The sequence below is a fragment of the Stenella coeruleoalba genome, assembly GCF_951394435.1.
Source record: "Stenella coeruleoalba genome assembly, chromosome: 3".
NCBI classification, from domain to species: domain Eukaryota; kingdom Metazoa; phylum Chordata; class Mammalia; order Artiodactyla; family Delphinidae; genus Stenella; species Stenella coeruleoalba.
In genome coordinates, this window is record NC_137148.1 from 7,793,078 (window position 1) to 7,809,378 (window position 16,301).

Genomic DNA, 16,301 nt, shown 5'->3' on the forward strand with positions numbered 1-16,301 from the left:
TCCCTGGTGGTCCAGTGGTTAAGACTTTGTCTTCCAATGCAGGGGGTGAGGGTTCGATCCCTGGTCGGGGAGCTAAGATCCCACATGCCTCGCGGCCAAAAAACCAAAACATAAAACAGAAGCAATACTGTAACAAATTCAAGAAAGACTTTTTAAAAATGGTCCACATCAAAAAAATTTTTTTAAAGAATTAGAACAGAGAATTTAAAAAGTATGTTCTGGAAATCACGAGAATGCACTGTACCCTCTGGGAAAGGTTACCTGGGCTGTGTGTCTCCCCGATGCTGATAGGCTCCCTCATGTTGAGTGAGGATGTAGGGAAGGAAGCAGGTAAATGTCAGGAAACTGGACAATCGGACATGGAGGCTTATGCGGTCTTTACTAAGAGGATGCAGGCATCACCAGCTCCGTGAAAGCCGTAGTTGCTTACGTACGGTAAGTGGGGCCTGAGGAGGGTAATGCTTTAGGTAAGCCCAGCATGCAAGGTTGGAGGGAACAGAGAAGAGGATGGGGGGGGGGAAGAGTTCTGTCCCATCACCAGTGAGGCTGGACGAGCTCTTCTCACCCTCTGTGTCCAATAGGAGGAACCACTGGAGGCGGGGTGGTACTTCCGTGTTTCTTCTTAACTGTCCAAGGCTGAACTCATTCGCCCGACAGTCTGGGTCAGCTCAGCTCAGCCCCTTCCTGTTTCACTCCCCTAAATGTTCCCTCATGGTTAATTCACAAACTGCTCAACTGATTCTATCTAGAAACAGACTGGATGTGAATCCTAAGCAAATAAATACATTGCAAATAACAACTTTCTCTTTTTCTTTCTTTTTTTTTGATGAGAGATTGGAGAAAGTCCAAGCAAAACAGAATGTAAAAACAGAAATGAAAGAAAGCAGAAGTACTTTGCTTTGGAGCAGAAGATCAATTTATGAATCAGTGGTGGCGCAGTGGTTGAGAGTCCGCCTGCCGATGCAGGGGACGCGGGCTCGTGCCCCGGTCCGGGAAGATCCCACATGCCGCGCGGCGGCTGGGCCCGTGAGCCGTGGCCGCTGAGCCTGTGCGTCTGGAGGCTGTGCTCCGCAATGGGAGAGGCCACGACAGTGAGAGGCCCGCGTAACGCAAAAAAAAAAAAAAAAAAAAAAAAATTAAGAATGACAGGAAATGGCTGAGTGCCAGGCCCTGTAATACTGAGTCTCCTCATGATGGTGATCCCCAAATCCAAATTCTCCTATGGGAAAATCTATAGTCTATAACTTTGTCAGTCTTTGCTACAGACAGGGGCTTTTCACGGGTTACCTGAACCTACTAGAAGTACTGCTTGGACCACGTGTTTTAAAATATAACACAGAAGTCCTTTCAGGAGGTTCTACTCTAGGTTTATCTTTTAAATGAGCTTATCTAAATGTCCATGATAAGAATCTCACCTGAGAATTTGTTTCTTTTATACCATTTCTGTAGCTCAAAAATGGCATAAGGGGATTTAAGGAATTCCAGTTTTCCAGGAAGACACAGTGCACATTCCCAAGGCTCCCGGGAGCCTGCCAGCACATGGCTTCTGTTGTTACAATGAAACTCATCTACCTCACTTTGATAATAGCACTTAAACATTAAAATAACCCGCTTGTGCCTGCAGTCCCACCGGTGGGTCAACCTGTCCTTGACTTTGAAGCAATTCCTGCTTGAATTGAGAGCTGACATGCACAGTTGCTGACTCACCGAAAGAGCTTTTAGATGTGACAGCCGATGCCCACTTGATCTCAAGGACATAAGACCGAGGCCCCAGCAGAGAGAGCATGTGTTTGGGGACAATTTTCTTCATGAAATAACTGGGTTTGCCCTGCAGCACTTCATCATATTTATTTCCCAAACAGATGTTCTGCTTGAAGAAAGACTAACTGTGGGTCTTGAAAAACTGGACCATCCAATCAGATGTAAATATATATATAAACACACACACACACACATATATAAGACATATATACATATATAGGAGACATATATATTACATATGAATATATACGCATACATATTACAGAAGCATTTATATAAATATATAGACATACTATTATGTCCATATTTAGATATATAAATATAGATATTTATATGTATATCTATAAAACTATAAATATACGGATATACATATATACGAATATATATTAAAAGAGTGTATGCTATATAAGTGTATTAATAGAGTATATTATATATATTTATTTACCTAATGAGATTGTTTTCAACTGAGCTCTGACTCCAAGGGTAACTTGTTACGGAATCAACATTTGGTATGTGTAATCTGCACAGGTTGTTAGTGTCTGATCTTAAAGAACCCTCCGTTTCTGGAGCAATTATACAGAACAAAGGCAGTTCTGTAGTGTACTGCCTGCACCAGCTAACTCACAGCTTTCCAAACATTGGCACCTTGGATGAAAACGTTGTTTCACCCCCTACATCACAGGTTCCCAGGCGGGATGGCATCATGTTTTTCTTCTCTGGAATTTACCTGTTTATGAGCAGAATTTGACAACCTGGGAAGCAGGACCACAGGACACAGCAGGAAGAGCAATACACAGAGCACTGGATTCGAATCCAAACTCTCCCACTAACTTACAAAATCGTTCTAGGAACTTGGTGTTAAAAATACTGAAATGAGATCACAAACGAGAATCTTTTGAAAATTATAAAGTATAATATGTGCATAAAGGAGCTCTTTCACTCCCTTAATAAGCGGTTGTGTTTCCTCTGTAAAGTTCCTAAAGGTCATGGTAGGAAGGGCTTTGGTTTAGACATAATAACCCCAAGCAGACAAGGAGCTTTTGTTAGATCACAAGAGAATCGACTATTTACGTTTAAAATAACATTTGTGTAAAACACATTTAAATACTTCTAGAAGCCAATGTCTAGAGTGATGTTTCAAAAATAACTAAATCCAACAGATTTTATTATGAAACCTTTTTGAATCCATAAACAACACAGATTTCCCACTCCTGTTTTCGTAGATAGGATGTTTAAGCCATTTCAGGTCAAGTCACCCCTTTTCTCCCAAGTGAGCTGAAAATTTTAAGTAAAATAGAATTCAAAGCTCACCAAGAATTGACAGTCTCCGTCCTCCCTTCTCTGCTACACAGGCTCAAATCAAAGATCTGGCTACATTTTCTTGACGTTGATTCCCTAAATGGTCATTTTAATCGACTGAACGTGAAATGATGTCCGTGTCGGTCCCAGCAACATGGGGAACACGAGGAAATGTGCCCTCTCTCTTCTCCCCTCTGCAGCCCGCGGAGGAATGCTCTCCCCAGAGGACTGAGTGGGCGCACCCCTGAAGGCCCAGCGCCTCATCCACGCTCCACATTCTTGGCTCTGCAGTAAAAGGCATTATGTGGAGAAGCACAGACCACTTTTCTTAGGGTAGGAAAAAATGAGTTCAGACAAAATGGCTAGCATTTTTCGCATTTTTGAGATGTCACATTTTGCATTACTCTATTTCAGGAAGAAGGGAAACTTTGTAAATTTGTGTGTAAGTTTCCATATTACTCTAACGCCAACAAAAACAGAAAACAATTGAATTCTTATTTCTAAACTCAGGGCTACTAAGAAAATCTGAATTCCACTCCCCCAAAGAGATGTTACATTTCAGTCAAATGGACTCTATGGAAATGTCTCCTGATTTGGCTCCTTGAAATGTCAGAACAGGGAAATTAGGGTTGAATGAATTCTGAATTCAGGGACTAGACCTTTGGAGCTGTTTGTTTCCTTTCCTTCTGTGTTCCAGGAGCTGGGCTCAGGATCTCTGATGGCTGTTGTGCCAGGTGCCACTTTAAGAAAGCCACAGAGATGCTATATAAGAGAAAGGAACTAGTAACAGAAAATGAAGAGCCCTGGATGTCCCTCTACTCTCACCAGCCCTGGACCAGCCCAGCAGCGCTACCTAGGCTGCTGCCTTCATAGACCTATCACATCATTTTGTGCACATGAACTTCATCGCACATGGTTCTGCTACAAAACCAAATTCTATTTCAACCAAGCGTAGGTTGTTCAAAACTGTCTGTGAGTTTATCAGTGTACTTCATGCAACCTAAAAGAATATGCCATTTCTCTTTCTCACATTGGCACTTTGAAATTCATCTTCATCTGTCTTAACACATTCATCTTAAAAAAAAAAAATCCCATCCACAAACACAGTTTGAATCGATTTATAATTACTGGGGTTTGCCATTGTTCTTAGCCCATTGAAACCAGAAACATGTGGAACTTAAAGGTACGATTTTCTTTGACAATGTTTGTTTTGCTCATTTTCTTTCTGTTTATCAGGAAACCTCAATTATGTATAATAATGATCTGTCCTTTCTGTGAATCAAAGATATATTCCTAATAAGCATGAAAGATGGCCTTTCCTGTGTGTTCTCTGGTTTTTACTTGCTTAATTTCTAAGCATCAAACAACGAATGATCACAGCTTAAGGAAAAATATGGGACAATTTTGATTCAGCAGAAGCAACTTTTCACCCCATGGAGTAATAATCTACTAGTATAAGGCTATCACACGGATTGTTTTAAAATTGTAGACTCATAGACTATTAGCAGGAGAAACCTTGGCTAGATTAAGTAATTGAATGTTTTCCTTTAACACACAGGAGACTGAAGTCCACAGAGAGGACATTTTTTTAAAGCCCTTGAAATGAATAAATAAGTGTGATCTAGATGAAATATGAAAGTACTCTTAAAGGGAGAGCAAAATTCAAAATAGACAATGTAAAAGTTGCCAATACAATACCATCTTGGGAATTACGCCTGGGATTTTCACCCAAGTCACTGTTCGGCAATGTCTGGAGACATTCTTGGTTGATCTTGGTTGTCATGATGGGTGAAAGGAATGACTGGCATGTGGCAGGTAGAGGCCAGGACAGACTCCACCACAAGAAGTGGCTCCGGCATCGGGAGTGGTGAGGGCAGAAGCCAGATGAAGGCTTACGTGTTTGCTCGCTCCTTAGTGGAGTGAAGTCAAACAGCCGCTACAGGCTGTGTCCTGGGCTCAACAAGAATTCATGTGGCCCAGCTCAGGGGAGGGGGCTGAATAACTAAAACGCAGCCTGACCAGGAAATACAAACGGCTACTGAGAAGTGATGCAGAGTGGGGTGGGACAGGTCAGGCAGGAACCCCTGAGGAGTGGGGACACACAAGTCCAGGGAGATGGGGGAGGGAGGCAGGGCGGGGAACAGTTAGATGGGGCCTCGGAAGGGAAGGGAGGCCCAGCCACCCGCCGACCCAGGGCTACCAACTACACATGTCCTCAGACAGGCCTTAAGACAGGCAGGTGTCCACAAAGATTTTGGCGGGGTTTCCCAAAACTGAATAGTGCTGCTTGTGGGTGTATCACAGCCCCAGCAAGAAGGAAGGGGAGGAAGAAGCCCTAAAGTACCAGAGGAAGATGAAGACAAGAAGAGAAAGGAGAGAAAAGAGGAAAAGTAAAAGGGAGAAGAAAGCATGGGCAGAATGAGGTCACAGACGGTGCCCAGGGACCCTGGGGGCACTGATGTCGCCAGACAAAGGGATCAGTGTTGGCATGAGAACCTTGGAGAGCGAGGCCAATGCTTCCCATCAGTGGATCTTGCTAGAGGAAAGAAAGTCGTTTTTCCCACCCTCCCCCCCGAGGCAGATCTGATTCCCCAGCTTTCACTCCTCACTACGGGGGTCTTACTTGAAGACTTTCTTGTGCTCCGAGATGAGTGAGAAGCAAAAAAAAGGGCAGGAATCCACCTGTCCTATCAAACATGTAAGCGTTACAGGGAGGAGAGGAAAAACCAAATAGGAAGAACGTTTTCAAAGGTTTCATACATAATTTATACAAACTCTTCTGAATTTGTTATAGAGGTAAATAAATTTACTATGTACTGATTTATTTATTTTGGGGGGTAACTTAAGAGACGATATTCTGATTCTTTGGAACCTGGTGCCACTTTCAAATCTTCTTGTGCCTCTGATGCTTTATCTCAGAGGTACCTTCCGAGGTTAGATATCTTTCAATAAACAGCAGTCATCAATTTCTGCTTTTGTAAAATGTCTCCAAGTGTTTCTCTAGCTAAGATCGCATTTTCTTCCTTCTCTCCTTCCTTCTGCCTAGTTCTTTACTTCCTAACTCTTTCCTAGTTTTGGGAAAGCCAATGACTAAGTTTGCTGAGACCTGCCTCCATGTCTGACTCTCAAAACTGTTGAGTTAAAAGACAAAGAAACAGGAAATGAAATTGGGTAAAATAAAGCGCGTAACCCTCTTGGACAAACACAGGTGGTGTAAGCATCTTTTAGCAGCGCCCTCTCCGTTTGCTGTATTTTTCCTCAAGCCCTTGGCCCTGGGACCACACTTTGTGCAGTGAGCCCTCTTTGCTGCTCCCTGTGAGTCTGCTTTACTCGGTGACCCAAAGTGTGATTCACATCGGAAAGGCCCACGTTCCAATAAAGTATTAGATGATCACTAACAGAATGAGACATAATGAGCTTATGCACCAGCTGCAGAAGCACTTCCTCAAGATGATCCAGTGGGATTTCCTCAGAAACAGACTTCCTTGGAAAAGAGCTTCATGTCTCTTTCTAAGCCCACCAGTCGTGTGAAAGTAGGCCTGCAATGTGCACAGTAGCTCAAGAGATGTATTTCCAATGTTAGCTATAATCTGCTCTTTCCTTAGGAACTTGGCCATGTAGAGTTTCATATGGAGAGAGAGAGAACTTATTTTAAAGACATGTTAAGATGAATTATAAAAAACCTCAAGTCATTTTTGATATAGTAATTATATTTATCATATAGCTACATTCTGGAGTTAGCTGTAAGATATGATTGGGGGAAATTAAAATAGTATTTTCAAAATTCAAGCCCATATCTTTCGAAATGACATCATAACCAATTAATTTCTTATCTTACTCTAATGACTGGGAGTGCAAATTATATCTGATCATATGTTCTGAATCCTAACAGCTGATTGTTGTTAATCTTGCTTCAGTGTTAAAACCTTGAGAACTGACTGTGCATATATTTTGAATCTTGCTTCTTTTTTCAGTTTCCATGGCATCATAAGCGGGAATAGCCTTCATATTAAACGTTCCACGTACTATCCCTCACAAAGGTGATGACTACCCATCATGGCATCTTCCTTACCTGGGACTTGCCTTTGCTGTAACAGGCCTTCTTGGTTGCTTCATCACACTCCCACTCCACAGCCTATAGGAAACACCAAAACGACAACAACTGAATAAAAGGCCTTTGACTGAGTAAAAGGGAAAAAAATAATAAGGTATCGGTAACCAGATTAGGTAAGGTGGGCACACCATGACACCAACATTTTCATACTAACATAGAATTTACACCAAAAACATGGAATTCAGTCATGTGGGTTTATACTGAGCTTTCAAATTGAAGCATTTTAAAGGACTCACCCCCTAAGTACTTTCATTTGTGCAGTAATAACGTGCTTTAAAACTAGTCAGTATAAGAGAAGCACACGCCCTGAGTTGGTGACTACTTCACTGATTACAGACACACTCATTTCAGTAAAACTACAGAAGAGATTCATAGGATGCTGAAAAGAGAAGCCTTGAAACAAAATGATCTACATTCTCATTTAGAGGTGCATGTCTTAGTTTAACCGTCTGTCATTTACCAATATTCACAGATAATGAAGCAAGAGTGATTTTGCATATCCTTACTCCCCAAAGACATATATAAATGATGAAGAGTCAATAAAATAAACCGCTCACGCAAAAGCCCATCTACTACTTCCTCCCAATGCCAATAATTTTTATACAGTTATTAGCTCTGGCTAAATACTTAGAGCCATGACTTTTAAATTTTCTCCCTCACTTTCCAAATCTAACTCACGCTGATCAGTGTGATATGCATTCTTTCACATCTGATGCTAACCCACAAGTGGACCTGTGATTAGTTAAGGTAACATACAGAACCTACTTCACAGGAAGAAATGATACCTGCAAACATTAATGGCCAATATGTTGAGACTGTGAATCATATTTTGAAAAGATCTAAGTATCTGAGATATTTATCTTTTCCATTATTTTATGGAATGTTTACTTTTATAGGGCAAAAATGTTTTCTCCATTCTGTCCACCTGTTACTACAAGTATGTTCTATCTTACTATTAGAGTTGGATTTCTGAAGAATTCAAGATTTCTGAAGGACCAGTTAAATCATTATCAGAAAAAATTGAAGCGAGGGACAATTTGCTTTTAATTTGGACTATTGTTACACAATAAACTAAACGAAGCCAAAAAATACTAATGTCAAATATTATGAAAGAGAATAATGCCTTCACTCTTACTTCTAAAAAGAAGGTTTTTGTTTTTTGGTTTTTGCTAATTCTCCTAAACTGAGAATAACAAAGTCATATTAACACCATTATCTAATATCTACTGTTCTCCAAAGAATGTTACACAACAGAGATTAAAACATAAAACGCTGCATCTTGCATCTTATCTTACTTGGCAAATATGAATTCATACGAAAAGTGTTCTTTTCTTTTGTATAAAAGAGAGAACCACTTCAGTGCCTTTCAAACAGAAACAATACTATAACTGTTTTCCCTTGCGCAGACTTAGAGATTTTTGTCTGTGTCAACATCTGATAAGAGAAGTTGTTCATTCTTCCTGTGATGTTTTCCTGTTCATAATGTTTAGTGGCAACAATAAGGTTACAGCTAATTAGCATCTAATGCAAACAAATGGCTTGAATTCCTTACTAGAATGACAGATACTTTTATGAGACGTGATGACACCTCCAGAGAAGAGCTAAGAACTTCATGTACAGTTGCATAATTATATATCCCCATGAAGCACAGATAAAACAAGCGCACTGCTGTTATTCTGAGTGGAGCTTTCCTTTAGCACATCCCTGTATAAAAGCTCATTCTGTTGTTTTCATTTAAATAGAGATATCCATGCCTTCGCCCTTACTTAAACTCAAAACAGAATTGATACACTATGATACATTCTTTAGCAAAGTACACCCCATAATAACTTGGATTTTATGTATCATCAAGAGGATTTAGAGTTATACATCACAAGGAGGAATGTGTGCTCTATAATTACTAGGAAAATTATTAAGTGAAATGATTTAGATAAAGAGGAATTCCTAGTGGCTCTCACTGGTTTACTGATTTTGTTGAAAGTTAAATAGTAATGCTGCCTTCAGTAAACTCAAGAGCTGCAAGGGGCAGAGTTACAAGAAGAATATTTATCAGATGCCATCAAAATTCTTCAAATCCTTCTGCTGAAATGGCAAACAATCAGCTTCCCAAGTCTGCCTAATGTCCAAGTAACCTTTGCATTTTCAAGATAAACACTGGCCAAGGATTGGAAGGGGATAGTAAGAGGAAAAAAATGTGAGAGCTCTCAAAGATATTTCATTGCTTTATCCAGTTTCGCCAGAAAGAGCAACTGCTCACACAAGTTTATTAAGCCCACAGAAAATAGGAAAAATCTTATAGATTTTTCTGAAGACGGTTATTAAAAGTAGCAAAGTTACTTTCCTGAGGCATTTTTATTACAATATATCAACTTTCCAGTACTGTTCAAATCCAGAATTAATTAAAGACCATGATTGTATAGCTTTTCTGTTGATTCACTTTCTACCTGACTAGAAGGCAGGATAAAGGGAAATTATGTTAAGAATGGAACTGAACTACCTATTGTAGCTGAACACATGTGATTGGATGTCACAGAATTTGAAAAACAATGGAGTAGGAAAATGTGTCTTTTCAAGATTGGCCTAAAACTGGGTGTTCCAGACGAATCACCTACTGTCTGTTCACTCAGCAAACTAGATTTTACCTCTTTGACCACTTGGCAGCAATGGAGAAAAACACTTTCTCTAGAGAGAAATAGGAATATCAATGGAACTCTCCAGTACCAGATTTCTCAAAGTTACTCAATTACTCCGTTTGAATTAGATTATGTTTTAACCTGGTCACAACTTTTCTTTATTCCACAAGATGTATTCTAATCAATTAAACTTCTTTAATCCAGCCTTCTTGTTCTATTATCAATGGAGATTCACTGTTATTCTTTCATGCATCATAATTTTGGAACAAATCCCACTGCTGATTTATGAAGTCATCTTTCTGGTTGACTCCTTCTAAGACACTTTTCTACCCACACAAACCTATGTTTATGATAGTCAAAACGAAGGCTAGGGCTTCCCTGGTGGCGCAGTGGTTGAGAGCCCACCTGCCGATGCAGGGGACACAGGTTCGTGCCCCGGTCCGGGAAGATCCCACATGCCGCAGAGAGGCTGGGCCCGTGAGCCATGGCCACTGAGCCTGCGCGTCCGGAGCCTGTGCTCCGCAACAGGAGAGGCCACAACAGTGAGAGGCCTGCGTACCGCAAAAGTAAATAAATAAATAAATAAATAAATAAAATAAAAGACACAGAGTTTCCTGTTTGTGGCACAGCTTTTTTTTGGTCTGTAAATAGTTAGAAATAACATCTGTGCTATTCAATAATTTGCAGAGGTGTTGCTTTATGCAAATACACTCACCATTCTCTCTTTCACTTAATAAATATTCATTAAATACCTACTAAGTGCAAGACACTGATAGATAATGAGTGATAGAAGGAAAAACACACATACAGATAATGTTTGCACACATCAGGTATTAGTCTACAATAAAATATAAGTGAATTCCATCAGCCTCGATAACATCATGCTAAATCTGAGAATGCATCTGTGGTCATTTTCATTGTTGCAGTAGCCACGTTCATCTCAGAATCCAGTGGGACACTGGAACTTACAACATCATCAACTTTCAGGAATTGTCAGTGCTATGGACAGACCTAAAAGGAAAGTGAGTAGGTTTACAGAAAATCATTTTACACCTGCTGAAACCCTGGGGATCTATGGAAGCACCTACTGCTTCATGACACAGCACACATCTCCCTGTTGTGTGCACACATTTGCTCAGGTTATGATAAACAGAGCTGGGATCTCAGGAGTAAATCAGATGTGAGAAAGAAAAAGATTGGCTCCTTTTATGATCGAGTTACATACATATAAATCCACAGTTCTCGGAAGTATATAAACAAAGTTGTGTATCATCACATTCTGCAGCGAGAGAAGTTAATTAGACAGGGACCAGCAAAGGCAGATACTTTTCATAAAAATGAAGAGAACAACATTCTAGGCAGATGGACCAGTACTCTTTCAGCAGATGGCTTTGCTAATTAGATACTGGCAAAAGAGAACATTAAAAAAAAAAAAACTAGTTTAATTACACAGTGCCAAAACTTAACAACCACCTGAGGGCTTTTTTTTAATATGTTTGCATTCATAGTCTTATGGTATGGATTTCTGTGAAATGCTGGAGAATGTTAAATTGTCATGGCGATTATAAACAAATTGCCGGGGAATGTGAGACTGTATGTGTTCAAAAGAGAAGCAGAGTGCAAACGAGTCAGAACTTGAAACAACTGTGATTTTTATGTGACCTGACTCAAGTGTCAATCTAGTTATCCTTAAGCAAAGGCATCTTCTTTGCTAATGGCTTTTAGTGGTCACAGATGATGGGTTCAAAACAAGTGGCACTTGGGAATTCCCTGACGGTCCAGTGGTTAGGACTCCACGCTTCCACTGCTGGGGCCCTGGTTCGATCCCTGGTGGTCGGGGAACTAAGGTCCCGCAAGACATAAAGGGGTAGAGTTGAGTCACTTTGGACGGATTTGTCCAGCTTGCCTCTCTGCCTTTACTCCTTAGCAGATATTTGGTGTATCCGTTCACTTTTAATATCAATTTGCCATACCCCTGCACTTATGCCCATGGCAAATATAGGCAAGTCCATTTCATTCTTACTGGTGGCCTCCAAATCAGAGAAGTGGAAGGGGACTTTCATCATATCTTCTAACTACTGTTTTTTGTTATTTTTTAAACATCTTTATTGGAGTATAATTGCTTTACAATGGTGTGTTAGTTTCTGCTTTATAACAAAGTAAATCAGCTATATGTATACATATATCCCCATAACTCCTCCCTCTTGCATCTCCCTTCCACCCTCCCTATCCCACCCCTCTAGGTGGACACAAAGCACCGAGGTGATCTCGCTGTGCTATGCGGCTGTTTCCCACTAGCTCTCTATTTTACATTTGGTAGTGTTCATATGTCAGTGTTACTCTCTGACTTCGTCCCAGCTTACCCTTCCCCCTCCCCATGTCCTCAAATCCATTCTCTACGTCTGCATCTTTATTCCTGTTCTGCCCCTAGGTTCTTCATAACCATTTTTTTTCTTTTAGATTCTGTATATATGTGTTAGCATACAGTATTTATTTTTCTCTTTCTGACTTACTTCACTCTGTATGACAGACTCTAGGTCTATCCATCTCACTACAAATAACGCAGTTTCATTCCTTTTTATGGCTGAGTAATATTCCATTGTATATATGTGCCACATCTTCTTTAGCCATTCATCTGTTGATGGACACTTAGGTTGCTTCCGTGTCCTGGCTATTGTAAATAGAGCTGCAATGAACATTGTGGTACATGACTCTTTTTGAATTATGGTTTTCTCAGGGTATATCCCCAGTAGTGGAATTGCTGGGTCGTATGGTAGTTCTATTTTTAGTTTTTTAAGGAACCTCCATACTGTTCTCCATGGTGGCTGCATCAATTTACATTCCCACCAACAGTGCAAGAGGGTTCCCTTTTCTCCACATCCTCTCCAGCATTTATTTTTTAACTACTGTTTTTTGATTCTTACAAAACTGAAGTCATCCAACATTAGAGAAACATCTAACCTCAGACAGTCCCATAAATATGTGTTATAACTATTTTTTAAATGCTTATATCAAAGCCCAAGATTTTCTTCCACAGAATGATACCACATCAGACTTCCTTTGATCACTGCTGGGTGGAGCTGCCAACCTGTGAAACGCTCATTGGGGCTTTTTGTTTTCTAATTGGGCTTTTTAAATTGAGGGCTGTTTTTTTTTTTTTTTAATTGAGCAGACAATGTATTCGATTCCTAGGGGCTTTGTAACAAAGCACTGCAAACTGGGGGGCTTTAAACAATGTACATTTGTTTTCTCACAGTTCTCAAGGCTAGAAGTCTAACATCAGCCAGAGTAGATTCCTTCTGGAATCTCCAAGGGAGAAGAATCCCTTCCTGGCCTCTCCCAGCCTCTGGTAGCTGCTGGCCATCATTGACCTTCCTCGGCTTATAGAAGCATCACTGCAGTCCTCACCTCTGTCGTTACCTGGTGTTTCCCCTGTGTGTCTCTGTCCAAATGTCCCTCTTCTTATGAAAACGTTGGTATTTGAATTAGGGCCCATTCAATTCAGTAAAACCTTATCTTAACTAATTACACCCACAAAGACTCTGTTTCCTAAAAAGGTCACATTCTGAGAGTCCAGGTGAGCATGAATTTTGGAGGGATCCCATTCAACACAGTACAGACAGCCAGACGTCGTGACGTAACGAATTCTGAAACTGACAATTGATAGCACACTGAGGGCCATTGCTCTGCTGCAAATTAGCTTCCAAATCTTACCAAAACACTGGTAACATTTCATAAGACTTTGGTTATGTGCTAACCACAGCGCTAGGTGCTTTCTATACGTTTACCTCATGTATAAGTCTCTCTATAATTTTGTGTGGAAAATACCATTACGGTAATATTCCGGATGAGGACAGTGGCTAAGCCACTTTCCAAAAGCCACAAAAATAGTAAGTGGGGCACCAAGATTCAAATTTGGTAACTTGGCGGGAAGCCTGGGCTCTAAACCACTCTCCCTTCACTGAAATTGTCAAAGTAAGTGACCTTCATTACTGATTGTCACAGTTTCTTTCTTTCTTTTTCCCACAATTTAGAAAAATATATACCAAAAGCACAGAAGTGTGTGCACATCTAAGGTCAGAGCTGTAGGCATTCAGTAAATATTAATTAATCATAAAAGCCATCGATTCCCCTGTCATGGAATGTATTCATTTTTAAAGCCTCTGGACACGTTCATGGTCCTAGTATTGATTTTAAAGGGGACATGATTCATCTAATGAAATTCTAGAGTTAATAACTGTATGGCCAGGGTATGATATAAAAACCTTAGGTTGATTTTGTGAAATTACACAACTTGAATATGAGAACACGGTCTGCTCTTGACACAGCGCAACGTTGTGCTTTTAAAACGGATGTTGAGATACCATCCCCTCTCTGCCACAGCCCTCCAGGGGCCCTTCATTCACCTGGAGTAAAAGCCAGAGCCATCTGGAATGTTCTGTGAAGTCGAGCCACTTATTTTCTCTCTCTCTGATTTCCTAGTACCCTCACTCCCACAACCCCGGTCTGATCCTCAGACAAGGCAGACCTGTCCCCTGGGGCTTGTGCACCAGCTAGTCCCATTTTCTGGGACCCACACCCGGCTAATGCCTGTGCCTCCTGCATGTCTTTGCTCAAGCGTTACCTCTTCACTGGGGCCTATATAATTATGTAGGACAAATGGCAATTGCTCTCCCCACCCCCGACTAGAAGGTGACTTCCACTTGGACAGGCATCTTGTCCTTTTGGTTCACTTCTATGTCCCCAGGGCCTAGAACAATGCTTCACACACAAGAACTCAGTTGTTCAACAATCCACTTGCTGAATAAATGCATGGGTATAGAATGCTCTCCACGCGCAGCCTTGCAAGTGGCTCCAGGTGCCCCCAAGTGGAAGGGACAGGTGAGGCTTTGGAGCCCTTGAGCGACTGGGCAAGACTACCATGCCCTGCGCTTCTGCGGCCAGCGCCCTGTAAGGATTCCTCTTCCAAACCCTTCCCTGCATCCTGACAAGAGGAAGAGGAACACCAAGGTGGGTGCAGAATCCACTAGAGCACGGATTTCCACACTTTTTCTGCAGAAGACTCATTTTGTTAAGTAAATTCTTATGCCTAATCCCATATAAAAGAATGCAAAAGCGGTATGTACTAAATTCTTGTTATAAATATAATGCACGAGGATAGCATTAAATCATTTAAAAAATGTGAGGCCAAGTGACCACTGAGTCATAGCACTCTCAGCATCCAGTCATTTCGGCCGCTTACTTTTGAAATAATACTGACGTATACAAATTAAGTAGTGTTAAACAAGGTCACCTTGGACTCTCAGTTAATTTGGAGTAGAATTTGAAATGATAGCAATTTATTCCCTGCTCTACAATACCAGGTTATCCAGGTAATATACAATAAAAGTTGCTTCACTGAGGACCGCCAATGCCTTACAATTTTGTATATGGGGCTTCCCTGGTGGTGCAGTGGTTGAGAGTCTGCCTGCCGACGCAGGGGACACGGGTTCGTGCCCTGGTCCGGGAAGATCCCACATGCCGCGGAGCAGCTGGGCCCGTAAGCCATGGCCGCTGACCCTGCGCGTCCAGAGCCTGTGCTCCGCAACAGGAGAGGCCACAACAGTGAGAGGCCCACGTACAGCAAAAAAAAAAAAAAAAAAAAATTGTATATGGTATACTTTAATATAATGACTTTTTAAATAGTGGAATTAAAACATATGCCATGCATAAAATCCCTTAGCATCTATAGACATCTGGGGCTCCAGGAAGCATATTTGGTTCTAAGGAACAAGCATCTTTGATAAGCAATTTAAAGTGCTTGGAATGAACCTGAGGATGGAGAAAAAACAAAATAACAGAAAATGAGTTCTAATAACCCGACTCCTGAACATCAGTGAGCCCCTCTAGATGATTTTGTGAAAAAAAACTTGCATTAGGAAAGAGGCCAGTATCAAAGGACATTATAATATCTGGTGTAATATTTAGAATTATGTTTGTCAGACACTGATACACCAAACAACTGTTATCCTTCCAAAATGTTGCCATCAATGAAAGCGTTGCTGGAAGGTAAGCCTAGTAAGAGCAGCTGCTCTCAGTTTCAAAGAAATTATTTTCATGCATCCAAGAGGGTTTGGTTTGAAAAATGGCATATTGTCCAATTTGTTAGCCTCAATGTAGGCAAAAGCATCTAATTACTAGAGAAATGACTAGTATTTTTATACATAAATTTGCTAAAGTGTTTGCATATAAAATCAATCAAGCATGGGATAAAAGTGTTGAAGTCAGAGTGGACTGACTTCTCAAGGACAAGCTCCCTAGCTGAATATTTCCCAAATGTCTGAAAACTGTTGCTTCTAATGCCAAGTTTTCAAACATACAATTACGTCCTCCATCACCCGGATGATGCAATTCAAACATCACAAAATTTGTTATGTTCAACAAAAATTGTCATGTTCACTAGAAATTAACTATATATATATAATAACTGAATTAAAATTAGACATTGTAGCTAA

At 40.7% G+C, this 16,301-nt stretch overlaps 1 protein-coding gene across 6 annotated transcripts in view; it reads right to left on the reverse strand.

The window, feature by feature from the left end:
• Positions 1–16,301, reverse strand: part of SEMA5A (semaphorin 5A) — a 477,874-nt gene that overhangs the window by 171,395 nt on the left and 290,178 nt on the right. For all 6 annotated transcript variants that reach the window (XM_079918531.1, XM_079918532.1, XM_079918535.1 and 3 more), the window contains one exon: positions 7,133–7,195. In XM_079918531.1, coding sequence (XP_079774657.1) covers positions 7,133–7,195 — 63 coding nt within the window. The remainder of the gene's footprint in view (positions 1–7,132; positions 7,196–16,301) is intronic.